At 62.3% G+C, this 25,515-nt stretch overlaps 3 protein-coding genes across 8 annotated transcripts in view; 1 reads left to right on the plus strand and 2 right to left on the minus strand.

The window, feature by feature from the left end:
* The window catches only part of DAG1 (dystroglycan 1), a 50,175-nt gene extending 38,280 nt beyond the window's left edge, over positions 1-11,895 (minus strand). Inside the window, exon 1 of one of the 5 annotated variants that reach the window (XM_084269807.1) lies at positions 11,875-11,895. The gene's annotated coding sequence lies outside the window, so the exon portion shown is untranslated. Of the gene's footprint in view, positions 1-4,160; positions 4,177-9,324; positions 9,446-9,849; positions 9,952-11,765; positions 11,791-11,874 lie in introns of those variants that run through there. The other 4 variants (XM_084269806.1, XM_084269804.1, XM_084269805.1 and 1 more) reach the window with 4 other exon arrangements.
* A 272-nt stretch (positions 11,896-12,167) lies between these two features.
* MST1 (macrophage stimulating 1) lies at positions 12,168-16,499 on the plus strand. 2 transcript variants are annotated; one of them, XM_084269378.1, is made up of 18 exons: positions 12,168-12,298; positions 12,576-12,717; positions 12,873-12,985; positions 13,083-13,197; positions 13,404-13,540; positions 13,627-13,747; positions 13,848-13,966; positions 14,064-14,229; positions 14,341-14,471; positions 14,543-14,645; positions 14,728-14,864; positions 14,988-15,023; positions 15,106-15,217; positions 15,311-15,388; positions 15,454-15,600; positions 15,686-15,792; positions 16,060-16,199; positions 16,287-16,499. In XM_084269378.1, exons 1-18 carry the CDS (start codon positions 12,238-12,240, stop codon positions 16,446-16,448), a joined length of 2,127 nt encoding a protein of 708 aa, XP_084125504.1. In that variant the 5' UTR covers positions 12,168-12,237; the 3' UTR covers positions 16,449-16,499. The 2 variants fall into 2 exon arrangements, with proteins under 2 accessions (XP_084125504.1, XP_084125505.1); XM_084269379.1 differs by having other exon boundaries at positions 14,067-14,229.
* Positions 16,500-16,514: 15 nt separating this feature from the next.
* On the minus strand, positions 16,515-25,515 carry APEH (acylaminoacyl-peptide hydrolase). The gene is made up of 43 exons (XM_084269814.1): positions 25,325-25,515; positions 25,041-25,167; positions 24,866-24,953; positions 24,716-24,791; positions 24,485-24,648; positions 24,275-24,412; positions 24,094-24,185; positions 23,979-24,019; positions 23,781-23,902; positions 23,563-23,623; positions 23,377-23,474; positions 23,234-23,285; positions 23,061-23,149; positions 22,847-22,985; positions 22,674-22,757; positions 22,520-22,600; positions 22,332-22,420; positions 22,030-22,220; positions 21,844-21,946; positions 21,645-21,751; positions 21,479-21,577; positions 21,155-21,221; positions 20,929-21,037; positions 20,722-20,848; positions 20,497-20,578; positions 20,329-20,404; positions 20,059-20,201; positions 19,793-19,930; positions 19,627-19,718; positions 19,488-19,528; positions 19,300-19,421; positions 19,090-19,150; positions 18,903-18,997; positions 18,769-18,820; positions 18,608-18,696; positions 18,047-18,188; positions 17,842-17,919; positions 17,690-17,770; positions 17,523-17,611; positions 17,239-17,429; positions 17,067-17,169; positions 16,867-16,973; positions 16,515-16,788 (listed from the first exon to the last, which is right to left on the minus strand). Exons 1-43 carry the CDS (start codon positions 25,503-25,505, stop codon positions 16,650-16,652), a joined length of 4,446 nt encoding a protein of 1,481 aa, XP_084125940.1. The 5' UTR covers positions 25,506-25,515; the 3' UTR covers positions 16,515-16,649.

Here is a 25,515-nt window from a genome sequence, read left to right on the forward strand (position 1 = left end):
CTCCCGCCCCGGGCTAAAGGCCAGGCACTGCCAAGTCCCTTTAATAGAAACTACTGTCCTGCTGGAAAAGGGAAGGAAAAAAAAAACCCCAAGGCATAAAAAAACCCTCCACTGGAATTACATCTTGTGCTCTTTCTCGGCTGGATACTTTTTAAAATGACACTTACTGCAAAGAGCATTAGCTGTAAAGCCTAGCACAAAGCTCTGCTGCGGCTGGGATGGGCTCCTGGGGAAGTGGAGGAGCACAGTCAGCATCTGAATCAGAAGAAGAGAGACCAGGGCCGTCCGGCTCACCCTAAGAACATCATCCAGCCCACCCTAAGAACATCATCACTACACAGCAAGTTCTGCAAAATTCACTTTTTTTCCTTCCCCCAGGCCTAAACGTATCTCACCCGGCACCTGTGATGCTCAGGCCTGGAGAGGATGGAAAACAGAGAAACCCAGGAGAGCAGCACGGTGGGAGAGCCATCAGGACACCGAGTTTGATCATTACATCATTTCTAATGACAGATCAGCCGGACCCAGAAGTGAGCACCAACCTATTTATGACTCGGGCTTCAAAAAGAACCGAGGAGAATCTGAAAGGCACCCGAAACCCGCTGGTATTTATATACGCACTGAAAGGCACCCCAGGCAAAGCGCCAGGCACAGGAGCGCGTCCAGTCCCCCACCCCACGGGCAAAGCTGGCACGAGCTGCTGGGCACAGGAGCCTTCCCAGAAATGGCCGGTCCAGGAGGGATGGGAAGGTCCTGGCTGCCGGCACATCTCCCTACAAGGCAGTCCCGGCAGCGGCACGCGCAGCCGTCCATCTCCCGCCTCGCCGCAGCACCACAGCGCGCACCGGGCTTTAACCGGCCCCAACCAACACGTGGCAAGCCCCGGGTTTGCGGCACCCCCAGAGACCGCCACAGCCAGCAAACCCACCCACAAACACCCCCCTCCAGCGCCAGCTCTGCTTTCACTGTCAGGATTCATCTCCAGAAACCCCAGCTCACATTGCAATGGCATAAATTAAGCAGCAGTGTGGGGCTTTGGGTGAGACCGGCACATCCCAGTAGAGCTCCTGGCATAGCCGGGCTCATTTCAAGTGACAGGGACAAGACAAACAAATCTGCTCGCTAAACACACATTTAGTTTAGCTGGTCACGTTGAAAGAGCTCAATGCTTGTATTTTAGACCGTGCTTTTGAACACCCAAAGCCAGCATTTAGCAAGACCTGTTACACGGGGCCCTCAAGTTTCCCCACCTTCATTAAAGCAAACTTTGAAGGCTCGAAGGGATGGGAAAGCCATGGTCTCACTCCAGCTGCTTCCTCCAATTATTAAGCACCCTAGCAAATAATCGAGGCAAAAGTTCACCTTTTCCCAGGTTTTCATTTGTCTGACATCCTCCTCCTCCTGTTACACACCGACTCTGGTCACTTATGGTCAAGACCATTTTGGAGAACAAGACCAATCTCATGCTTTCCAGATGCCTACACACTGTTGCTGGAGTCACCCCACCACACCCTTCAAGGTAAAAAGTTACAGCTTGTCTCATTTACATTCATATTTTGAGGTAGCTGTTATACACATACTGTTGCTCTTACAGGAGGTTTCTCTCAAGCCCCCTGTGCTCCACACCTGCCATCCCTTCCCACTCTCTCAGCTTATTCCCAAAGGGCAGAACTCCTGGAAATAAGTTTTCTTCTTACTTTGTAGGCACTGGTACAACAGTCCAGCCAAACCAGCATCAAATAACTGACCCCCCAATTATTTCACCCCATATATACAAGCCAGGATTTCATCTCATACTGCCACAGAAATAACTTCCACCCCCCAACACACGCATTACAACAACCCGTGGTCCCCAACTCAAGGCTCAGTGCATCACACTTCCTTCCAACCCCAGTGCATTTTTCCTCCTATTCAGTGGCCCACAGAGATCTCCAGAGACCACACGACACAGGGCCCATGAGCAGCACACGTCCTCTCATGATGGGAAGGACTTGGAAACTCAACCTTCTGCAGAGAAAGGAACAGTTGAACCTTCTCTCTGACTCATCCTCCCAAGGCAGATGTGTTTGAAGACCCACGGCAGCATCACAACCAGCTTTGCAGCCCTTGGAAGCTTGTGTTTCTTCCAGAGGAAGCATTTCCACCTCTCTCATCCCACTCCTCTCTCCCCCTTTGTGCTGGTACAAGTCTTAGGGCCGCACAGAGTGGATGGAGAAGAGACACATGTTAAAGAAACCCAGCAAGAGGCAAACAAGAGGCTGGTTTCCATCTGGCTCAGCTCTCTGGCTGGATGTGGGGTCTGCGAGACCACTTCTCTTTTCCCTTGCACCAGCACATGTGAGAGGCAGGACCTCTTCTGCCAGCAGCACCGGCTCAAACCAACTGAGAAGCTGAGCACGTCAAGTCTGGACCCTGGGAAAAAACCCAAATGCACTGGGCAGGAGCTATGCAAAGTCGCCAAGGAAAACCCAAACAATTCCAAAAGATAAAGGGAAAATGAAATTAGACTGGTTTCAGCTGCACATCTCCCATTCATTTCCCACTATTGTCCTACCCAGCATCCAAGCAGCACATACTGATGGCAAGGGCCACCTCCCACAGCCAGCTGCATCCTGGTAGCATGCAGCTACCACAGCAGAAGTCTCTGACTGGGTCTACCTCCACATTAACAGTCCGCTCCAGCACTTCTGGGCAAACTGCAGCAAGCAGGCGAGTGACCTGATGCAGGTTCCTTTTCAGCCACTAAGCTACTTTAAAAGACATCTAAAAATACATTAAATGCTTTTCTCATGTGACTTTTCTATGCAAAGGGATGGCTCGAAAGCCTGCCAACAGCAAATGGAACGCTGCTGCAAGGCCTCTTTCCTGCACAACCAGCCAACTTGTTTGAGTGCAGGGACCAGCCTAAGACTAAAGCCCCAGAGCAATACACAGTCTGCTCAGCAGCATCAGCTGCCGACGTAGCACCGTCTTCCCCAAAAGGGCTGCGCTTCCGTTCAGGATCACCACCCAGATGGGGAGCTCCAGAAGGATCTTTAACTAGTTACAGCCAGAGAGCTCAAACGTATACTCCTCCTAACTGAGCCCAAAGAAGAGAAATAACTTCCCAGCTCTGCTGACACAGGTAATTCCTCTCCATCGAGGAGAGGCAAGGTAAATAGGACAACTGTTTGCCTTTGAAAGCACTCTGCGGATCAGCTCAGCTGGCTGCTGCTGCAAAGCCCAAGCAGGAAGACACTGGCCACTGCAATTGCTCCAGCTGTTCCTCAAGCCCATCTCCTTAGAGAAGATTTACATCAGCAAGTTGCCCACCAAGACTCTTCCTCCAGCCCCAGAGGGGAGCAGACAGCTTTTCTGCTCTTTCGGGATGTGGACCCTGTGTGCCTTTATGCCCGGGTCTGCAGACACTGATGTGTTAGGAAAGGAAAGGTGCCTGCTCCTGGATCAGCTGGGCTGCAGAGCTGAGCCATCTGCTCATACCGACGCCGTGGATGGCTCTGCCTCTCTGCAAACCAGACACCTAGCCATGCACCCAGGCAGCTCCCAGCTTCAGCTGACCTTTTCCAGCTGGCACAGCCCGCAACGGCTGGTCCCAAACAGGCCTCAGTCAGCTGTGCAGAACTCACAAAGAATCAACATCTTAAGTCACCGCTTAAAGAAGAATCCCACCCCTAAACACTTGCACAGGGAGTCACAGCTTAGCCGGCCTGAATTCCCATATATGACCAGAAAAGAGGACTTCAGCGTGTTGAAGCACTCTTCCCTGGGCTGTCAGCTGGAGAGACAGAGCCACGTCCTACACCAGCCCAAAAGGCACTCACGGGGAAGAGCTCTGCGCCCAACCTTGCTCTCCATGGTCTCCCCCACGCCGGTGGTGGGTTGCTTCTCCAGCATGATCTGCGCTGACCAACTCATCACAACACACAGGTATGTGCAGCCAAGGCACAAAGGGCAGACCCGCCCCGGTTTGCAGCACCTGGGCTGCAGCTTAACTTCAGGAAAAAGAAAGAATCACATCCTAAATCTCCCTGCTTCCCCTGATCTCTCCTTTTCTTTATGGAACAGGGAGAAGCTGCCTCAAAGGATCTCCCGAAGCATCCCATCAAGGCAACAGTTTTCAACCAGCATGTGAACAGACTGTAAGGTGCAGCAAGGCTTACCTGGAGTCAGCAGGATTAAGTTGGCTGCACAAAGTTATGCACCTCCAGGGAAAGCTTTCGGAGTCTGAGAAGAGAAAATCTGGGAAAAGGGCTGGAGGCTGCAGAGCTGGGTCACGCCACAGTGAAGCGCACAGCACCAGGATGCAGCACGGAGGTCTGCAGGAAACAGCTTCTTCCTGTGACGGCAGGACAGTACCACAACCCCTCTCCCCTGGGGACGCCCACGGGCGCAGGCTGCCAGAGCAGGCTGAGCTCACAGAGCCACCTCCAGCTTGCAGATCAGAAGCCACCGATGCACAGCCCTACCCATCCCAGCAGGTCCCGGCTCCAACCAGCTGGGATGCAGTCAAGCAGCAGTTGCACCATTTCCACCTGACCCAAGGACCAGGAAATGTGGGAGGGGGACTTTGGCCGAGCAGCACGGAAGGGTTGGGATTCCAGTTGCCAGGAATGAGAGGGTGGGGACTGAAGCACATCACAGCCCTGCAGTGCCACATCCAGATGCCAGGAGCTCATCCACCTCCGATGGAGGCTTTTAAGCAAACCTCCCCACGCCTGAATTAGCCACGGCAGTCACCGAGTGCTTCACCCTGCCACACACAGCATCACACACAACTTTTATCCCAGCTTATCTCCATTACCACACAGGGGAGCAGCGCTGCCATCTCAGTGCTTTAAGCCTACAACATACAATTTCCCATCCTTGTGGGCAGCAGACGAAGCCCTTCCGCATGTCAGCTTTGATGACCAAGTTTGAGAGGCTATAAAGCCCTATTCTTATGCTTTTCTTACAAATTATTTACTACCAAGGGTTCATGGGGTTTCAATCCCTAACCATTACAATGTGTTGCTTCACCTTCCCTTTGTATGTTTCCAAAGGACCTCTGTATTTATTCCAAGCAATTTTCATTCTCAAAGATCAAACCTCTTCTCTCCCTAAAGGCTGACCCCCAATATTCAAACAAACTTTCACTGAGATACCCCTGACAGAGTGACCAGCACACGAAGCGCTGGCTTCCCAAAATCTGCTGGAAGCCCAAAATCCCACATGCAGAGGACATGAAGTTTCACATTTTGGGCAAGCAGCTCACTCCCTGGGTACTGTGCACACATCAAGGTCTGTGCTGTGCCACTGTGCATTAGATTACACAAGATCATTAGTCCAAATGACTTTTGTACCGACAAAACACATCAGTGCCCAGCCTGAAAAACACCTGGACACCGAAATAACCTTTCCTGCCCTATTCCTGGTACTGTATTCCACAGGAATCCTGTACAGGAAGCAGGAGAAAGGAAGGATTATGATGATTTTGGGAGTGGATTTGCAAAGGGATTTTGTATTTTAGGAAGAATACTAGAGGAAGGTGTCTCTGAACTAGCACAGTCCCACCCTCGACCCCAGGCAGGTTTTACCTGTGTCTGCAGAGACAGAAGCCTCATTTTTGAGAGAAGAGGAAAAAAAAAGCCACAGTTACACCAATCCTGTGCATCTCTCCAACGGGATCCTTCAAAGTTAATTCAGAGAAAGCTTTAAAATAAAACACCTTTTATTCTCCAGTGCCAGCCTCAGGCAGCACCATAAAAATTCCAGTGGAAACACTTCCTTTGGGGTGGGAAAATACCATCCATGGCCCTTCATGCAGGAATGGGCTCCTACAGCAGAGAGCTCTAACGCTCTGCAGATGTCAGGAGTCAGCTAGAAGGTCTAAGGGACATGAAGGGGGAGTCGCTGTAGCCTCTGATATTCTTATCAATACAATTCCAAATCATCACACCAGATTTTCCATTGGCAAACTCTATTTGTAGATGACCAATGGGCCGTTTTATTAGAAGAAGCCTTTGCTCTGAAAGCAAAGGTCCTTACCCTCAGATAAAGCAGATCTAGAGGGAAGGTCTTCTCCTTAGGGGGAAGAGAAAAGCATGACCCCCGAAGCATTCAGTACCAGCACATTCACCTCTTTTCCTGCCTCCTGGCTCCAAACACCTCCTGCTACCCACCATCCCTCCTGTAGGAACCCCAGCAGCCACAACACAAATGGTCCCACCGTTACTTCAGTGAGATTTAGAGAAGATGGAGCTTTGCCTTGCCGTGGAGGAAGCTCTCAGCTAGAGCCCAGCACTGAGCAGCTGGCTTTAAGAATTTAAGTTTATGGCACAGAAGGCACACTGGAAAAACTCAGCGACTGTTTCTACTCCAATTAAAGCGATATCCAGGCAGCATCCTGGACTGCTAAATAACCGAGCCCTAGAGACAGGGATTGTTTGAGTCTACTGTTCTTCCCTGCCATCCAGAAGCCCCAAAGCAGCCCTGCACACAAGGAATCCTCCCTGGACCTCAGGGAAAGAGATGTGGCTGATCCCCAAAGAGTAGACTGACCTTGGAATAAAAAGAGGGAAGAAGCCTGTGTGATGAGCTGCAAGCAAGGCCACCCTACAGCAGACTGACAGCCCGGACAGACCCCACGTCCCAATACAAAGTTGTGACAACAGCACGAGGTTTTCAAGTCACTTGTTGTGATTCAACACTCGAGTGGAAAACTGCTGGTTCCAACTGTCCAGCCTCTTCTTACTCGAGCTCATCCAAAAATCAATGCCTAGCCCTTGGGGCTGATATAAAATGATCAGTATCTGCTACTGGAAACTCTCATTGAAATTACCGAATGCTAATCCCCACCTGAAGGAACACCCTTCAGAGGAGATTAAGCTCTCCCAAGTCTAAATGTACAGCCTAGTTACAAAGGAAGAGAGGAGACCCAGCTCGGATCCATCACCTATCTGCATTCAGCACTCCTGCAACCCATAACTCTGCTAGAGTAAACTGAAACCTCTCCTGCAATCGTGTTTTCAGCCCCGAGGAGGAGGGGAGGAATGCAGCCCGTCAGGTCCTCACCCAGAAGCATTTGCAAAATCAAGAATTGCTTGAAGAGGCTTCTAAGCCAATTTGTTGGAAAGCTCTGAGAAGCCAGGATCCAAAATATTTCTGAGGCTGCCCACGTAACCCTCTGTGAGCTGAGCCCTTCTCAGAAAGCACATTGAAAGTGATGGGAAAAGCCATAGCCGAGCAGCACAGTGAGACCACAGCACAGGGAAAGGGGAAGAAAGGAGATCGCAGGAGCAGAAACCTTTATTCAGATACATTTTAACAGGTCAGAGGAAGGTAGGAGCCCAAACCAAAGCTGAGCACTATCCACTGCCCAGACCAGAACAAGTTTACTGCTGTTTCCAAGCCCCATGCTCTGCATGTGAAGGTCTGCCAGGGATAAGGTACCTTGAATCCCACCAAGAATTACTCTCCAGGCCTGGAGGATACTTGCAGGACAGTGAAAGCAAGGGGACAGCTCAACCCTGGAGTAGAAAACACCCCTTACGAGCTAAGGGCACCATCTGAAGCAAGAGCTTTGCCAATACCACCACTCCCCTCCTGACCCCTTTGCTAAACCAGTGGAGAATGGGTCAAGCTGGGGGAAAAAAAAAAAGGACAATTTTATGCCAAGTTAGCAGGATCAGTTTGTCAGTGCATCAGCTCAGCACCACAGCTGGCACGTGGGAGGAGGCAAGAGGGCACAGCTGAGAGCAGGGAAAGAGAAGGGCCTTTTCAGAGCTTCAAGCCATAAGGCTGGCTAAGGCAGCCGTTCGTCCTGAGCTAACCCACCACTCCCCAGCACGGGGATGGTGCCCACCTTTCCCTCCTCCTCCACACTGGGCCAGGGTCCTCTCAACCTGTGCTGCCAGGGTGCCGACAAACTCTTTCTGGCTGTGGCATTCACAAGCTCCTTCTGTGGACAACTCCCACTGCTGATGAGCAGAAAGTTAACCCAGGTCAACATAAAAACCAAAAAAAAAAAGATCAGCCCAGCAAGATGACTGCAAACACCAAAGCCAGGACGTCAGAACTCTCCAAAAGCAGTGAGCCTGGCTCCCAGGCACCAGCACAGCTGGGTTGTGGTGACCTCGCGCAGGACGCAGCATTTGGGAAGACAGGGCACATTCTCAGGCTGCTTTATAGATAGCTTGCACCCCAGCTCCTACTCAGGCAGAAAGCTCCAGCTTTACCTCAGGCTGTGCTTTCAAGACACCTTGTCCCATCCACACAAGTCACCACCGAGAGAAAAGGGAGGCCCCCTTTGCCCCCCCAAACAACACTGTGCCACTCACCTCCCCATCAGACACCCACAAGTGGCACAACAGCTCACTGCTGGTCCCTGGGCAATCAGCTCATGGGCTCGGTGGGCACCAGGGAGAGGGAGGGTGTCCCTGCCTGGCCAGGGGACTCCGACTATCCCCTCTGGATGCTGCTGCACCAGCAGGTAAGCTCGGACACTTGTGAAAAACACAACAACAAAGCAAGCAATAACACCACACACACAAAACTGTCCTTCTCACCAGCAAGCTACAATTTTATCCCAGAAAAGCTGAGCCAGAGGCAGTTTAAGCTGAGGGATAAGCAGATAGAAGAAAGGCACTAGACCAGGAAGGGCACCTACCTGGCGTATTCACACAGGTTAATAATATATTAGCTCTCCATCCAGCAGCACCTGAGCTGGCTGGAGCTTATTCAGCCTCACGGAATCACCCCTCAGGGTTGATCCTTTATTTTTCACAGCTTAAACGGTCACAGTCCTTCACAAATTGGGTTTGAGGTACAGAGCTCTCCAGACTGCACAAACATCCCAAGAACAAATATTTTCAGCATACCAAGGGCTCAGATATGCTAGGTCAGTCCAAGCATGTTTATTTGCATTTCACTCAAACCACCACTGAAGTACTGGGAGCTCAAGGAGCAGCAGCCTCCCACTGATCCGGCAAGAGACCAGAAATCATCGGCAGACAGTCCACAGGCACCACAAAGAACACCGGAGACATTTATTTACATGACCCCTGTTTGCCCAAGGAGAATTCAGAGTTTGCAGTTTCTTGGTTCAGATTAATCGTTACTAGAATTAAATCTTCTGTACTATCCCCCAGCTAACGAGAGTAAAGGCACAAAATCATCCCCACAACGCAACTTAAGATAGTTGTTGTTGCTGAATTGAGACAGGCTGCTTCACTGCCTGCGGCTGGAGTTCCTCCCCAGGCTGGCACAGCACCCTGGGATCTGCCCAGGACAGTCGCTCCTGTTATCTGCCCGAGGGACATGGAAAAGGCAAGGAGACAATATTCCTACCGTCAAGCACCAACGCTCCCACCGAGGCAGAACCATCACACCTTCATTCAGCCAACAGCAGCCCATGCCTGTGCCGGGGATGTGAAAACTCCTACAACTGCAACTGGATGGTCCTCTTCTCCGTCGGAGCTGAGCGGGACCACCAGTCTTTAGTGCAAAGCACCTCTCAGGCTCGTCAGCTGACACAAGCCAGCTCCCACCTCAGCCCCTTGTCTCCCTCCGACATTGCCCCCTCGCTGGCAGGGTACAGCTCCAGCAACCAGAGACACACGGGAATTCCTCCGGAGCAGCCGCCCGTGGAAGACGAGTTACGGCCACAGCTCTGAGCCAATTCTAACCACCCTTGTTACTGACGAAGGGTCTCTACCCGTCACACGTCCTCCTCCACTTCTGGCAGCAGCCAAGCCCAGCGCACCGGGCAGAGGAGAGAGCAGCAGACAAGCAGCACTCGAGCGAGCGGTTAGTACCAGTCACTTCTAAAAGCAGAGCAGTGCTTGGGGTTAGCAAATACCACACGGAACCTACTGGCACGCAGCGAGACGCAGAACACCTCCACCGATAGCAGCCCCGCAGCTCGTGCCAATTCTCCAGGCCTGGCACCGACAATTAAGCAGGATTTACTACTCAGTTCGCACGATGCTGGGGGGAAAAAAAAAGAAGAAAAGGGTATTTTTAAGCTAGCTTGTGCTGTCAGCATCTTCTTGTTATTCAAGAACTCGTGCCAGCTCCCAAATAAGTCAGTGCAAACTCCTGCAGCAAGAAGACGGCGCGACCTGGAATCAGCCAGGCTTTGCTGATTACTCCTCTGAGTAAACAGTGGTGTTCCCAGCACTTCAGCTCGCTCTCAAGCTTCTCCCGTTGGCATACTACCCTATATTTAGGATAGAAGAGAGTAATGACAAGCATTGGGAAGAAGGAATAAGTGGTTCGGAACAGTGGCAGAGACCGTGTGAAGGAACCTGGGTGAGGACAGGAATCTGTAAAGCTCAAGATGGGACGAGGCAGCATTCCACACAAAGTTAAATAACAATTTTCAGTCAGGGTGATATTCCTCAGGCAACTCATCACCTAGCAGCCACAGGTAGTGGAAAGAAGCCCCAGCCTGAAGTGGCTGAGTAAAGACAAGGCACTCCTAAGTCTTTTTACACAGAAAGCAGACTTTTGTCTTGTTTTGGACAGGGGAGTGATGTCAGCACCGTTTCCCCAAGCCTACGAGCCCACAGCACCCAGACCATGGGAGACACAGCACCCCGGGGAGCGCCTGCAAACCCTGCAGGGCTCCCATGCCCCCCTGCCCACACCTTCTCACCCAGCAGACTGCACCGAGCTCTCACAGCACGCACGGGGGAGTCTCTGCAACCTGCAGACCGGGGGCACAGCTTCCCTTAAGCCCAGGCCCGCGGACCTGATGGGAGCTGGGTGAGCCGGCAGCTGCCTGTTGCTTCCCAGGAGCCGGAGGCCCCGGGGAACTCTCTGCCTCTACGTCCCTCCCCGCGGCACAACTGTTGGCTTATGTTTAGTCACCCCACCACCGGGTAAAGATAAAGTTTGGCTGCGGAGCTGTTCTGCCCCCGGGACGGCTCAGGCTCCGCAGCACCGAGCCCCAAGGTCAAACCCCGGAGCCCCCCTGTGAGACCGGCCCGTCCCGAAGCGGGGGCCGAGAGCCGCCAGGCTGTCGCGCCGGCCCCGCCCGGGAGCGCGAGGGGAGCCCACCCCAAGACACCCGCCGGACACCGGAAAGCCCGCGGAGCCCGGCCGGTCCCCGGCTAGCGGGAAGAGCCGCCGGGTCCCCGCACACGGCACTGGGCCGAGCCCGGGAAACCCAGAGAGGCTCCGGCACACGCGGCTGGGACCCGCAGCGCAGCCAGCGACCGGCTGCCGGCACCTGGGCCGCTCCCACCGTCCCCGCCGGCGGCTGCGGTGAAGCCCCTCGCCTCGCCCGGGACAGCCCAAGCCAGCCCCGCCGCTCGGAGCGCCGGCCCGGGCCCGCTCCGCCTCCCGCCGCCGGCAGGGCCGGCCCCGCCGGGCACCCCTGGGCGCGGCTCCCACCCAGGCCCCAGACGGCGCCCGAACAGCGGCCACGGCGGGAAAGCAACCAGGAGGAGAGAAGGGAAGGGCGACACGACGGACCCCGGAGCCGGCTCGGGCCGCCGGCCGCGCCCGACCCCGGCAGGCCGCGGAGGGCGCGCCGGGGCCGAGGAGGCGGCGGTGGGCCGCCCCCCGCTGGGCCGTGCCGCCCCGCTGCCGCGCCACCGGGAGGCCCGGGCCCTCCGCGCCTCTGCCCAGGCCGCGCCGCCGCTCCCGGCCCCGCTCCCGGCCCCGGCCCGCCCGCTAGGCCAAGGGCAGGGCGGCCCGGCAGGTGCCGCCGCGGCCCCGCGCCGCCGACGCCGGGCGGAGGCCGGCTCCCGGTTCCCGTCCCCCCGCTCCCCGCAGCCGCTCACCGTGCCACGGCCGGGCCCGGAGGCCGCTCCCCGCCGGCTCTCGCCGCCAGCGGCCCCGACGCACCGAGCGGGCGGCGCGGCGCGAGCGCGACCCCGCGCGGGCACGTACCTGGGGGAGGGGCGCGCGGCGCCTAGCAACCAGCGGCACGAGCGCGCCGCGGCCAATGGGCGCCCGGCACTCGCGCTCGCCCCGCCCCTCGCCCGCCCCGCCCCACCTGGCCGCGCGCGGCCCCGCCTCCCCCCCCGCGTCCCGCGCCCGGCCCACGCGGCCCCGCCCTCCCCGCCGCCCCGCCCCGCCCGCGCCCGTTCGGCCGCGCCCCGGGACCCGCCCCCCCGGTGCCGGCCCCGCCCCCAGCCCCACGTGCGGCCCCGCCACCGGGTGACCCCGGCCCCGCTGGCATCGGGCCCGCGGGCAAATATTTGCTCGGGGCCGGCCTGGCGCTCCGCAGCCCGGGGACGCGGGGTCGCCGCCATGCAGCCCGCGCTGGGGGTCCTGGGGGTCCTGCTCGCCCTGGCTGCTGCCCTCGGCTCAGGTAGGGCCCCGGGCCGGGCAGGCGCGGGGCTGGCGGCGCGGGTCTCGGGCAGCCCTCGGGGCTCCGGCAGCCCTCGGGACCGGGGTAGCCCTTGGGGCCCGCAGGCCGCGGCCCCGTCCCGTGGCGGAGGGGCGTAGCCGGGTCCCGGGACCCTCCTGCCCCGCGGGACGCGGATCCTGTGGCGTGCGGGGCGGGGGTCCCGCTGCTCCGCGGTGCGAGGACCTCCCCCAAGCCCCCTCCCCGAGTGTCCCCGCTGAGCTCCCGCCGTGCTTCCCAGGCTACCGCTCGCCCCTCAATGACTTCCAGCGCCTGCGAGCCACCGAGCTGCTGGCAGAGCCCGCGAACCCGCCGCCGCCATCGCCGGAGCGGAGCTCTGCCGAGCAGTGTGCCCGGCGCTGTGCCGCCAGCCTGGCTTGCCGGTGAGCGGGCCGCGGGGGGCCGCGGGGCCGGGATCACGCCGCGCTCCGGGACGCTGGGTGCCCCCCGTGTGTCGTTCCCCCATGCCCGCCCCGCTGTCCCCTGGGTGCTGGCCCCGCAGGGTGCCCGTGCCAGGCTGCCGCTGTACCCCCCGCAGGGCTTTCCACCACGACCGGCAGAGCCAGCGGTGCCAGCTACTGCCCCGCACCCAGCACTCGCCCCGCGTCCAGCTGCAGAAGAACACCCACTATGACTTGTACCAGAAGAAAGGTGGGGTGATGCCACGCGTGGCACCGGGACCCTGCAGACCCCCTGCAGCACCCTGGCTGGGCGCTGGGGCTCTGATGCGGTGCCCGGCTCTGCCCAGACTACCTACGGGATTGCATCGTGGGTGATGGCACCAGCTACCGTGGCACACGGGCCACAACGGAGAAGGGTCTGCACTGCCAGCACTGGCAGGCCACGACACCTCACGACCACAGGTGCCCTCGCATCCCCTGCTGCCCCGTGGCACCCGCTGGTGGCCCTGGGCAGCATGGGGTGACGGGGAACGGGCTGGGGACAGTGTGGGGGCAATGGGGACAGCAAGGGGCAATGGCGCTGACCAGGGATGGCACAGCACATTGGCTGTGCCTGCCCTGGGGTAAGGGGCTGCCAGGAGCCCTCCTACCCACTCTGCCACCCCCAGGTTCATGCCATCCCCCCGCAATGGGCTGGAGGAAAACTACTGCCGAAACCCTGATCGGGACAAGCGGGGCCCGTGGTGTTACACTGTTGACCCCAACACCCGGCACCAGAGCTGCGGCATCAAGAAGTGTGAGGATGGTGAGTGCCACAGCCCGGAGGTGCCCTGTGCCATGTCATCATCCCCGATGTGACTTGTTGAGCCCACCTCCCATGGCTGTCAACAGCTGTCTGCATGACCTGCAACGGGGAAGACTACCGCGGTGCCGTGGACCACACCGAGTCGGGGACAGAGTGCCAGCGCTGGGACCTGCAGCACCCACACAAGCACCCCTACCACCCCGACAAGTACCAGCCCCCAGTCCCAGGCAGCATGTGGCCATCCCGGCCACACCAGGTACCAGGGCAGCAGCATGACCCTCAACTGCTGCCCCCCTGTCTGGTGCAGGTACCCCGATAAGGGGCTGGATGACAACTACTGCCGCAACCCCGACAGCTCGGAGCGGCCCTGGTGCTACACCACCAACCCCGAGCGGGAGCGCGAGTACTGCCGCATCCGTGTCTGCAGTACGTCCGTGTCGGTGTCACCGTGCAGCTGGGACTTGGTGGGAGGTGGGGAGGCCCCACATGCCACCCTAACCCTTCCCTTCTCTGGTCACGCAAGCAGAGAAACGCCCCCGGCCCCTCAACATCACCACCGGCTGCTTCAGGGGCAAGGGTGAGAGCTACCGGGGCCGGGTGAACATCACTGTGTCAGGGATCCCCTGCCAGCGCTGGGACGCCCAGACACCCCACCAGCACCACTTCCTGCCCGAAAAGTACCCGTGCAAGTAAGGGGGGGGGGGGGGGATATGCACCTGGGCCCGGCCACGGTGGGCAGCACCCATGGGTGCAGGCTGTCAGTGGGAGGAGGCACAGCACCCATGCAGCCCCTCTGCTAGGGACCTGCAGGAGAACTACTGCCGCAACCCTGATGGCTCAGAGGCACCGTGGTGCTTCACCTCCCGACCCACCGTCCGCATCGCCTTCTGCTTCCACATCCGCCGCTGCCCCGACGAGCTGGCTGCTGAAGGTGAGCCGCCCCCCAGGCACCTGCCCCCGGGGTGCCTGCCGGGGGTGCCAGCCCTCCCTGCCTGTCCCCAGAGTGCTACCACGGCCACGGCGAGCACTACCGCGGCCATGTCAGCAAGACGCGCAAGGGCATCACCTGCCAGCCCTGGGCTGCCCAGACACCCCACGTGCCCCAGTAAGTGAGGGAAGGAGGGAGGGAGCGCGGTGCGGGGGCAGCGTGCGGGGATGGGATGGGGATGGTGATGTCTCTCTGGCAGGATCTCGCCCACCACCCACCCTGAGGCACACCTGGAGAAGAACTACTGCCGCAACCCCGATGACGACAGCCACGGCCCTTGGTGCTACACCATGGACCCCCGTACCCCCTTCGACTACTGCGCCATCAAGCCCTGCAGTGAGCCCCTACCCACATCCTTGCTCAGCTGGGGGGTGTTCCAGCCACTGCCTGGGATCGTTTAGGTCCCCCCAGAGGTGGCTGGGTCCCACTCCAGTGCCATCCTCTGCTTTATCTCCACAGCCGGCAGCATGGTGCCCTCCATCATGGAGAACACAGGTGGGATCCCAGGGGTGCTGGGCGGCTGCCACAGGGGGGATGCTGGCAGCGTGACCGCAGCTGACACCCACCCTGCCCGCAGACGCGGTGGCCTTCGAGCAGTGTGGCCAGCGGGATGAGCGGCTGCAGCGCAAAGGGCGCGTCGTGGGCGGCCAGCCCGGCAACTCGCCCTGGACCGTCAGCATCCGCAACCGGTGAGTGGGTTCCCCACCCATATGGCTACACAGCCAGTGGCATCAGCATTCCCCTTCCTGCTGGGCACTCACCTCACCCCCTCGTCCCCCCAGGGCCGGGGCGCACTTCTGCGGGGGGTCCCTGGTGAAGGAGCAGTGGGTGATCAGCATGCGCCAGTGCTTCTCCTCCTGGTAAGGCCTGGGCTGGGGTGTGGGGGGCTGGGACCCCCCGGTGCCCTCACATCTCCATCCTGCAGTGACGCTGACATGGCGGGCTACGAGGTGCAGCTGGGGACACTCTTCAAGGACCCCGGCCCCGAGGACCCTGACCAACAGACCATCCCCATTGTGCGGATCGTCTGCGGCCCCTCTGAGTCCCAGCTGGTGATGCTGAAGCTGGCGAGGTGAGTGGCCACGTCCCAGCCCCTGCTGTGCCCTGCTGCCAGCTGGCTGTGCCCCCACCACATCCCACCTCCCCTCTCCTTGCAGGCCGGCTGCTTTGAACAGGCGCGTGGCCCTGATCTGCCTGCCGCCCGAGCGCTACATCGTGCCCGAGGGCACCATCTGCGAGATCGCCGGCTGGGGGGAAACCAGAGGTACCTGCCACAGGCAGCCCCTGCCAGGCTGTCACCCTGTGTCAGCATCCCCCTGCCCACGGCATCCCCTGCCCGTACCTCACCCCCCAGCAACAACATCCCCCGCCCACCGTACCCCCACGGCGGGCACCTGGCATGCTGTGTTCCCCCACCCATGGCTCCCAACCCCCCATGGCCCTGTGCCACGGCCTCCCCCTACTCGTGCCCTCTCCCTGCCGCGTTACCCCCCATCGTGCACCCGCCGCCCCACGCGCTCGCTGCCCGCAGGCACAGCGGACGGCAGCGTGCTGAACGTGGCGCGGCTGCCCGTGCTGGCCCACAGCGAGTGCGACCTGGCGCTGCGCGGGCGCCTCAAGGAGAGCGAGCTGTGCACCGCGCCGCTGCGTGCCGGCGTGGGGGCCTGTGAGGTGAGACAGGATGGGGCCCGCTGCCCTGGGGAGCCAATATCCCCCCAGCACCGGCACCACAATGACGCCGCTCTCCTGGTGCCGCAGGGAGATTACGGGGGGCCGCTGGCCTGCCTCACTGCCGACTGTTGGGTGTTGGAGGGGGTGATCACCCCTTCCCGCGTCTGCGCCCGCACCGACCAGCCCGCCCTCTTCATCCGTGTCTCCCTCTACGTCGACTGGATCCAGAAGGTGATGAAGATGGGCTGAGCCGGCTCAGCCCGGCCTGGCACAGCCGTCACTGCGCAATAAAGGCCCAAAGGCAGGGCACAGGGTCTCACCTGTTTATTTGGTACCAAAGCCCAGACCAGCAGCCCATCCCACTCCTGGCTGTGCTCACTGCTTCCTCCTCAGGTCCCCAAGGCTGATGGTCACTCTGGGGCTGGCACAGCTGCAGAGCCACCATGGGCACTAAGGTCGGTGCTGGGCTGGGCTCTCCCGGTGGGGCTGCTCCAGGTGCCGGAGGAACCAGTGGGCGCAGTTCCGGAAGACGTCAGCCTCCGTCTCCACGCCAGCCAGCGCATGGCCGCCCTCCGGGTACCACAGCAGCCTGGGGTGGGATGGGGGTGCTCAGCTGGCTCCCTAGGGCTCTGTCCCCTCTCCCGCCCCCCCACCCCATCCCACTCACCGCACAGGCACTCCCCTGGCCCGCAGCACCCGGTACAGCTCCAGCGCCTGCATAGGGCTGACACGCCGGTCCCGGGCCCCCACACACAGCAGCACTGGTGTCTGTATCTGCGGCACAACCAGCGGTGAGTGCCCAGCCCCCACCTCCCCCACCCCCCCCCCAGCATCTGGCACCCTGCACCCATCCTGCCCCTGCCTTACCTGGGCTGCCTGGGCGATGGGCGAGTGCAGCAGCATGGTGGCCACTTCCTCGGCACGGGGCACCCGCTCGAAGGCGTAGGGCAGCCCCAGGGAGGTGTAGCGCCTGTGGCACGGAGGTGCTGGTGGGTGTCGTGGGGACGTGGCAGGGCTCGGGGTGATGGGTGGCACTCACCAATCAGGGATGTCAGAGGTGCCCAGCAGAGAGGGCAGGTTGCAGACGGGGCTGCGCAGGGCGCAGGCTCGGTACCGCTCCGGCTCACGGGTGAGGAGGTGGAGGGCGATGAAGGCTCCGTGGGACCCAGCCAGCAGGGCCAGGCGGTGTGGGTCCAGGGGCTCGGTGCGCAGTGCCTGCTCCACCGCCAGCTGCGCCCGTGGGGCACCCACCATCAGGGCCCCGTCGCCAGCATCCACCCAGCAGCCCCCACCACCAGCAGCACCCTTGCAGCACCCCCTCACCTGGGTGTCCGCCACGTCCTGCTCCCCCACACGGGAGAGCAGCGAGCTGATGCTGGCCTGGCCGAAGCCCAGGGAGCCGCGGTAGTTCACTGGGGAGACGGGAGCCGTGGGGTCGTGTCACCAGCTGGATGCAGGAACCCTGCATCCCCAGGATCTCCGGCACTCACCCAGGAGCACAGCGAAGCCCAGCTGGCACAGGGCGGCCATGCTCGGGCGCCAGCGGGCATCAAAGACAGCATGGGGGCCACCTGGATCAGAGGGGACATCACCAAGGCTGCCACCAGTGCTGCCAGGGTGTCCCCACCATCCCCTCACTCACCATGGGGGCACACGATGAGGGGGTGCGGTGCCACGCTGTCCATCGGGCTCAGCAACAGTGCCTCGAAATCCTGGGTGCCTGCCCCAGGGAAGGAAGGGGTCCTGCTCAGCACCCACCACTTGGGCACCCAGCCCAACCACTGCTCCTGAGGGTCCCTGGCACCCAGGCAGCACCCAGGTGCAGCAGGGGCCCCCAGAGTGCTCACCGAGCGCAGTGGGGCTCTGCCCATTGCAGGGGGGCCGGACTGTCAGGGTCTTCCAGGTGACACTGGGTACTACTGGGGCATTCTCCACTGGCACCCAGCGGAGGGGCAGCTCCTGGCCCGCCGGTGGCAGCACCGACACCACCTGGGACAGGCATCGGGGGGGTGGGAGGATGGGGGGGTGAGGTGGGGGATACTGGGGCACCCCTGCTGCAGGGCAGCTGTACTGCGCTCTGGTGCCCTATGCCATGCCATCCTGTGCCCACCATGCCATCCTTGGCCGTGCCATGCTGTGCGTGGCCCCAGCCGGCTATGCCAAGCTGTGCTGGGCCTTGCCACACTGTGCCATGCAACGTGGCGCTGGAGCCAGCCATGTCTCACTGTGCTGTGCTCTACCAGGCTCTGCTGAAGCTGTGCCATACCCTGCGAAGGCTGCACGGGGCTGTCATGCCAGGCCACCGCGCTCTGCCATGCTGTGCTGTCCATGGCTGTGCCACGCTCTGCCTGGCCACGCTTTGCCACGCTGTTTCACACTGTGCCGTGCGGTGCCAGGGCTCTGCTCACCAGGCTGGGGGGGTGGTTTGGGGCCGAGCAGGTGGCTACCAGCAGGTCCCACTGGAGAGTGAGCAGCTCCCAGGCCCCTTCGGGTGACCCTGAGGACAGAGAACATGTTGGCACTCACTGATGCTGGCTGGGGCACCCATGGGTGCCCCGGAGCCACGTACCTGATGTCAGGTTGGTGACGGTGGCTGCCTCTGTGTCCACAAGTAGCAGGTCCTGTGAGGGAGCAGAGCATGGACCCCCATCACCGTGGGGTGTGGGGGCCACATCCCTGACCCGCCCTGTCCCGGGGACTCACCGTGCGGCTCCGCTGTGGGGTGCCCAGCACGGCTCGGCGGCTGTCGGATGCCCAACACCGCGGTGGCAGCACCTCTGCATAGAGCCCAGCGAAGGCTGCGAGTGCGGCAGGGAGATAGTGAGCCCGGGCCGTGGGCACCCAGCACTGGGGAAGGGGTCCCAGCCCTACCCCCCTGTGCCACGCTCACCCTCTGTGGGCTCTTGCACTATGTCAAGCACCGTCACCGTCTGCCTCGTCTGCCAGGTAAGCTGAGGAGAGCGGGTGCTCAGGGATTGGTGCCTGATGGGGAAACTGAGGCACCTCCCACCCCAGCCGGGCACTGTGAGAGGCTGTGCCGTCCCAGGCTGGGTCCCGCAGGCTGGCACAGCCGTGCCCGGCCCCACAGGGTCCTGCTCACCATGCGCAGGCGCAGGCACTGCCGGTGCGGCCCCCCCAGTTCCCCCTCCAGGTAGAGCAGGCGCCGGCCGTCAGGGCTCAGCCGAGGGGAGAAGGCAGCGCTGGCCTCATCCGACAGCAGCTCTGTGGGCAGCAGTGGGTCAGCACCCCAGGGAGCCCCAGGATACCCCCCACGCCCCTGGTGCTCACCGCAATACCCGCTGGCCAAGTCCAAGTGGAAAATCCCTGACCTGGGGAGGGGGCATGGGTCAGGCTGGAGCCCTGCAGCCACACTGACCACAGCCATGCTGGCACGGAGCAGCCATCCCGGCACGACCCCGGCACCCACCTCCTGTTGGTGCAGGCGGCCAGCCCCAGGCGGAAGGGCTCGTGCCACCAGCCCACGAACACCACGCCACGGTCATTCGGGGACCACAGGGCCTGCATGACAGTCGGGCTCATCCCACAGCCCCAGGCTGACCCCCCTGGAGGCTCTCCCTGCACCCCATCCTGACCTGGCCAGGGGAGAGGTGCTCTGGGATGCCCTCCAAAACCCAGACGCTGCTGCTCTCCAGGTCCAGGACGCAGAGGACGGGCACGCTGCGGGTGCTCAGTGCCTCCCCCCAGTCCTCGTGGTACACGAACTGCTCACCCTGCGGCACAGCCCCGTCAGCCCCACGGCCCGTGGCCCCAGAGGTCGGGGTCTGGGCACAGCATGTTCAGGGGGTGCAGGGCACGCTTATGGGGAACACAGCCCACGCATGGGGCACATGGCACCCACCTCCTCATCTTCATCCTCCTCCACTGGCCTTGCTGCTCCCGGCACATCCCAGGGACAGGGGGGCCGTGGTTTGGGCCGGCTCTTCTCAGCGACGTAGAGCAGCCGTGTCTCGGAGCGGGACCAGGCCAGGCAGGCGAAGGGCCCTGGCACGGTAAGCGGGTGCCAAAGCCCAGCCTGGCACAGGCACAGTGCAGCACCAGGCAGGCACTGGGGCTGCTGGCCATGACCCCCACCTGTGCTCAGGGAAGGGGACACGGGTAGGAGCCATACCCTCAGTGTAGACCTCTCCGTGCTTCCCCAGCGCTGTGAGGTCCACACTGTGACTGCGCCCACCGCTGCCCCACACCTGGGGGGACGGGGGGTCAGCACCAGCATGCCGCAGCCACCACCCCACACCAGCACTCCTGCCTTGCCCGTGAGCCCTATGGATGCTGTTACCTCCAGCAGCTCATGGCCCTGCCGTGGGCAGCGGCTGAGCACGGCGCGGTGCTGCCCCGTGGGCGAGTCCTGGCTGAGGAGCCTGTGGGCAGGAGCGAGGAAGGCTGCGGCAGCCGCAACACGGTGGGCATTGGTCACGCCATGGGCATTGGCCACGCCATGGGCACTGGCCATGCCACGGGCACTGGCCACACTGCCCCATCCCACATCTCGCCTATGCCATACTGGTGTTGGATCCCAGTGCTGAGCGCTGCCCGGCTGACGGCCAGGCTGCCGCTGGCGGTGCGCCGCAGGCTGTAGTGGCGGCTGAAGCGCAGGAGCTGGCGGCGGGGCAGGTCATGCCGGCTGCACTCTGTGGGAGGGGACGGTCAGCGCCTGCTCGTGCCCAGCCCGTGGGCCAAGAGCACTGGGGCGGCACAGCCTGCGACTCACCGGTGTAGAGCAGGAAGGTCTCTCCCCCCGCAGCGGCGCAAAGGGCGGCGCGGCTGATGGCAGGGAACTGTCTCAGCTCCCGGTAGCAGGCGGCAGGGCTGCTGGCCGCCTGGGTGGTACGGGGGGAGAGGCACGCCGGCAGGGTGTCAGCTCCCCCCCTTGTCCACACCCACCCCCCAAATCAGGGCTGTCTGCCTACGCAGCTACCCCTGCCCCCTCTGCCCACCTCTGCGTCCCGCTGGGCTCCCGAGGCCATGGGGCCTTGCTCCGCCATGCCGGGCTGCGGGTGTGTGCTGCGCAGCAGGAGGCAGCCTGCCAAGGCGGCGCGAGGGGCCTGGCCCGTGCCAGCTCTCCAGCTGCCTGCGTGCTGGGGCGGGCTCTACCCTCTGCTGTGACACACCACATCTCCACCCCACACACGCCACCCCCCGCCGGGGAGGGGAGCTGGGGGTCTGCAAGCTCCCAGGAGGAGCCAACACTGGCAGGACCACTGAAGGGTGCTGAACTACACTGTTTATTGGGGGTGGAAGTGGCGGGGGGCTGTCAGCACCGCAGGTGCTTGAGCAGCCACAGCGCTATGTTCATGAAGCCGTCTGCTTCCGCCTCGACACCGGCCAGCGCGTGGTTGTTTCCTGGGTACCAGAGCAGCCTGGAGGGGAGAGGTGAATCAGCACTGTGCCTGCACCCCCTGCCCGGGCACCCAGCACCCCACTCACCGTGTGGGGACCCCCCGGGCCTTGAGGGCACGGTAATACTCCAGCCCCTGCTTGGGGGGCACGCGTCGGTCGTCCTCCCCCAGCATCAGCAGCACGGGCGCACGGACCTGCCAGCACAGCACAGCTTCAGTGCCAGCACTGCCAGAGGGCACAGGGACAGGGATGGGGGATGGGGACAGGAATGAGGACAGGGATGTACCTGGCCAACATAGCGCATGGGCGACTTGCAGAGCATCGCCATCCACTGATCTGGGTCTGGCAGGGTGTCAGGAGCATAGGGCAGCCCTGTCTCTGTCAGGCACCTGTGGGCAGAAAGCCAGGGGCACATGTGGCGCCAAGGTGGCAGGGGCCCAGGGCAGTGGGCACCAGGGCCGGTGGTACTCACCAGTCAGGGATGTCGGTGGTGGCCACCATGGAGGCGACGTTCACCACAGGGTTGCGCACCACACAGGCGTGGTAGGTGTCAGGGAACTGGCCGATGAGGTGGCACGCCAGGAAGCCCCCGTGCGAGCCACCCACCAGAGCCACCCGGCCAGCATCCAGCGGCTCCTCCTGCAGCACCCGCTCCACGCAGAGCTGTGGCCATGGGGGACAACCGCTGAGGCAGGTGGCCCCACTTTCCCTCCCTGGGGGCACCCGCAGGAGCACGGGGCACCCTGGGGCCAGGACTGTGTCCCCCCACCATACCTGTACGTCCCGTACGTCCTGTGTGCCCACGTTGCCTGGCAGGGAGGCCACGCTGTCCTGGCCGAAGCCCAGCGAGCCGCGGTAATTCACTGGAGGGGGGTGAAGTGTCAGAGCCCTTCCTCCTCCCACCCCGGTGCCACCACGGGTGCTGTGCCCCCCGGCAGTGCCCAGGCCCCCCCATCACTCACCCAGCAGCACGGCGAAGCCCATGCGGCAGAGCACCGCTGGGTACAGCATCCATCCGGCAGTGAAGACAGAGTGGGGACCCCCTGCGAAAGGCAAAGGCCAAGGGGTTGACGCTGCCTGCCCGAGGCAGGGGGCAGGGTGGGGGCAACCTCTCACCATGGGGCATCACGACCAAGGGGGACTTCTGGGAGGTGGGGCTCTCGCTTGGGCGCAGCAGGATGGCATCGAAGTCCAGGCCCCCTGTAGAGGTGGGGTGGGGGGGGGGTGGGTCAGAGCTCATCGGGTGTGGTGGAGCTCAACCTGCCTCCCTCCACTCTCTGGGCACTCACCGTACTGGGGGTGCTCCTGCTCCGGTGGGGGCTGCAGGGTACGGATGCCCCAGCTGATGCCGGGCACGGGGGGCGCGTCCTGCAGGCAGACCCACCGTGCCTGCGCCTCCTGGCCGGCGCTGGGCAGAACGGCCACTTTCTTTGTGGGGAGAAGGGTCAGCACTGGCACCGAGGGCCCAGCGGGCGCTGGGTTGGGGGCGGGTGGTCACCTTACCAGCGTGGGGGGGCAGTTAGGGGTGGAGAACCTGACCACCAAGAGGTCCCGGTCGATGGTGAGGACAGACCAGCTTCCCTGGGGGGCATCTTGGGGAGGGGGGGTGCTTTGTCAGACCTTCAGGCACAACACCCTCCCCAGCACTGGCACGGTGCTGCTGGCGTGACACTCACCAGCCGTCAGCGAGGTCGTGGAGCCTGTCGCTGTGTCCACCACGAACACGTCCTAGGGGCATGAGGGCAGAGTCCAGCGGAGCCCTGACCCATCAACACCCCCCCCACGTGCCCCTCTGTCGTCCCAGCGTGGCAGCCCTCACCTGCTGGCTGCGCTGGGCCGTATCCAGCACCAGCCGGCGGCTGTCGGCTGCCCAGCACAGCCCCGGCAGAGCGCCGCAGTAGATGCCCGGGAAGGCGCCTGTAACAAGATCAGCAGTGCTCAGCAGCGCCCACTCCCCCCCCCAGCCCTGTACCCCCATCCTGTGCCACCCCAGGGCTGTACTCACCCCATGCCTGCCGCGGCACAGCCTCCAGCACCGTGCTGGTGCACTTGGTGTACCAGTCGTACTGCAGGAAACACGGATGGGATGAGTTTTGCAGGTTGTCAGCCCCTGCTGCATCCCAGGGAGGGGGCACCACCCTCTTCCTGTCGGCCCTCACCCCAGCACAGGCACCCTGCCACCTCCCTGGTGTCCCGCTGGGGTCCCCCTTGGGTGCCGCTTACCATGCGGAGGCGGCTGCACTGCTGGTGGGGACCCAGGGCATCGTTCTCCAGGTAGACGATGCGGCAGCGGTCGGGGCTGAGCCGTGGGGACCACACAGCTCTGGTGTCCTCAGAGAGCAGCTCTGCACAGGCATGAGGGGACGGTGAGAGGCTGTGGGGAGCCGGGGCCCCAGCAGGGTTGGGGCGCACGCTGCTCACCGCATCTCCCGCCCGTCAGGTCCACGTAGAAGAGCGCTGACCTGCCAGCAGAGACACGGTGTCACAGCGGGGCCGCGGGGCCCGGCTGCGGGCGCCTCGCCCCGCGGCGACTCACCGGCGGTTGGTGCAGTGCCGCAGCCCCAGGCGGAAGGGCTCGTGCCACCAGCCCACGAACACCACGCCGGTGTCACCGGGAGACCAGAAAGCCTGTGTGGAGAGGGGTGCCGAGCAGCTCGGGTCACCGCTGCCCCCCCAGAACCTCCCTTCCCTGGTTCCCCAGGGCACGCTGTCCCAACCTGGCCAGGGGAGAGGTGCTCCGGGACGCCCTCCAGCACCGAGACGCTGCTGCCCTCGATGTCCAATGCGCAGAGGACGGGCACGCTGCGGGTACTCAGCGTCTCCCCCCAGTCCTCACGGTACACAAACTGCTCACCCTGCAGCACAGCCCCATCAGCTCCACGGCTGCCTCAATGGCTCCCACCAGCCCCAGGGTGGGGGGACCCCACCTTGAGGGGTGCATCCTCCTTCTCAGGGCGCACCACATCCTCGTCAGAGGTGCCGAGTTCAGGGGCTTTGCTCTGGAAGAAGGACTCGGCCTTGGGACGCTTCTTCTCCGCCACGTAGAGCAGGTGGGTCTCCGAGTGTGACCATGCCAGGCAGCCAAACTGGTCTGTGGGGGCGGGTCAGGAACAACCCCCCAGGACCCCCACATCCCCCAGCACCCCCCAGCCCCTCACCATCATCGTAGACGCTGCCGTGCTTATCCAGCGCAGTCAGGTCGATGCTCTTCACCTTGCGGTTCTGATCCCAGACCTGGGGGCAGAGATGTTGGGGTGGCCCCACGCGCCAGCACGTCTCCACCAGCACCCCTTTGACCCCCTCCTCACCTCCAGGAACTGCTTCTCCTTCTCCTTGCCGGGGACCTTGCGCAGGACGGCCTTCAGCATCCCGCTGGGGGACTCCCTGCTCAGCAGCCTGTGGTGGGTGGGCATCAGTCAGCCCCCCCCCCGCCGAGATAAAGCCAGGGCGGGGGAGCAGGGGGGGTGACAGGACGGGACTCACTCGTCCTTGATCTCGGAGCAGGTGCCGGCGGGCCCCGAGTACACGACGGACGCCCCATCGTGGAAGATGAGGTACTGGCGGCAGAACTTGACGCTCTCAGCCCGTGCCAGGTCCCGCTGCGACCACTCTGCGGGAGAGCAGGTGAGGACACCGGCCGTGACCGAGCCCCCCGGGCCGGCAGAGCCCCCGCCCGGGCAGACCCCCCGCCCGGGGAGACCCTCCGCCCGGGGAGACCCTCCGCCCGGGCAGACCCCCAACCCGGACAGACCCCCCCCGCGCCGTACCGGTGTAGAGGCTGCAGTACTTGCCCCCGTACTGGGTGGTGACGTCGGGGCCGAGGCAGGCGGCGCCGAGCCCCGGGTGCCGGCTCAGCTCCCGGTACAGCTCCGCGACCTCCTCAGGGTTCGACAGCACCTGCGGGACCCGCCGGGGTGGCTGCGGGGCCGCGGCGGGACCCCGGGGCATCCCCGGGGAG

This window comes from Gallinula chloropus, assembly GCF_964237585.1.
Source record: "Gallinula chloropus genome assembly, chromosome: 12".
Taxonomy (NCBI): domain Eukaryota; kingdom Metazoa; phylum Chordata; class Aves; order Gruiformes; family Rallidae; genus Gallinula; species Gallinula chloropus.

What these genes read in the sequence shown, in the direction of transcription:
- MST1 (XM_084269378.1), top strand. Translation starts at nt 12,238, where the DNA reads ATGCAGCCCGCGCTGGGGGTCCTGGGGGTCCTGCTCGCCCTGGCTGCT. An exon ending in CACCCCTACCACCCCGACAA is followed by an intron (nt 13,748 to 13,847) that starts GTACCAGCCCCC and finishes TGTCTGGTGCAG; the next exon opens with GTACCCCGATAAGGGGCTGG. An exon ending in CGGCTGGGGGGAAACCAGAG is followed by an intron (nt 15,793 to 16,059) that starts GTACCTGCCACA and finishes CGCTGCCCGCAG; the next exon opens with GCACAGCGGACGGCAGCGTG.
- APEH (XM_084269814.1), bottom strand. Translation starts at nt 25,505, where the DNA reads ATGCCCCGGGGTCCCGCCGCGGCCCCGCAGCCACCCCGGCGGGTCCCG. An exon ending in GCAGAGCCCCACTGCGCTCG is followed by an intron (nt 17,920 to 18,046) that starts GTGAGCACTCTG and finishes TCCCTGGGGCAG; the next exon opens with GCACCCAGGATTTCGAGGCA. An exon ending in GCCAGGGGAGTGCCTGTGCG is followed by an intron (nt 16,789 to 16,866) that starts GTGAGTGGGATG and finishes ATCCCACCCCAG; the next exon opens with GCTGCTGTGGTACCCGGAGG.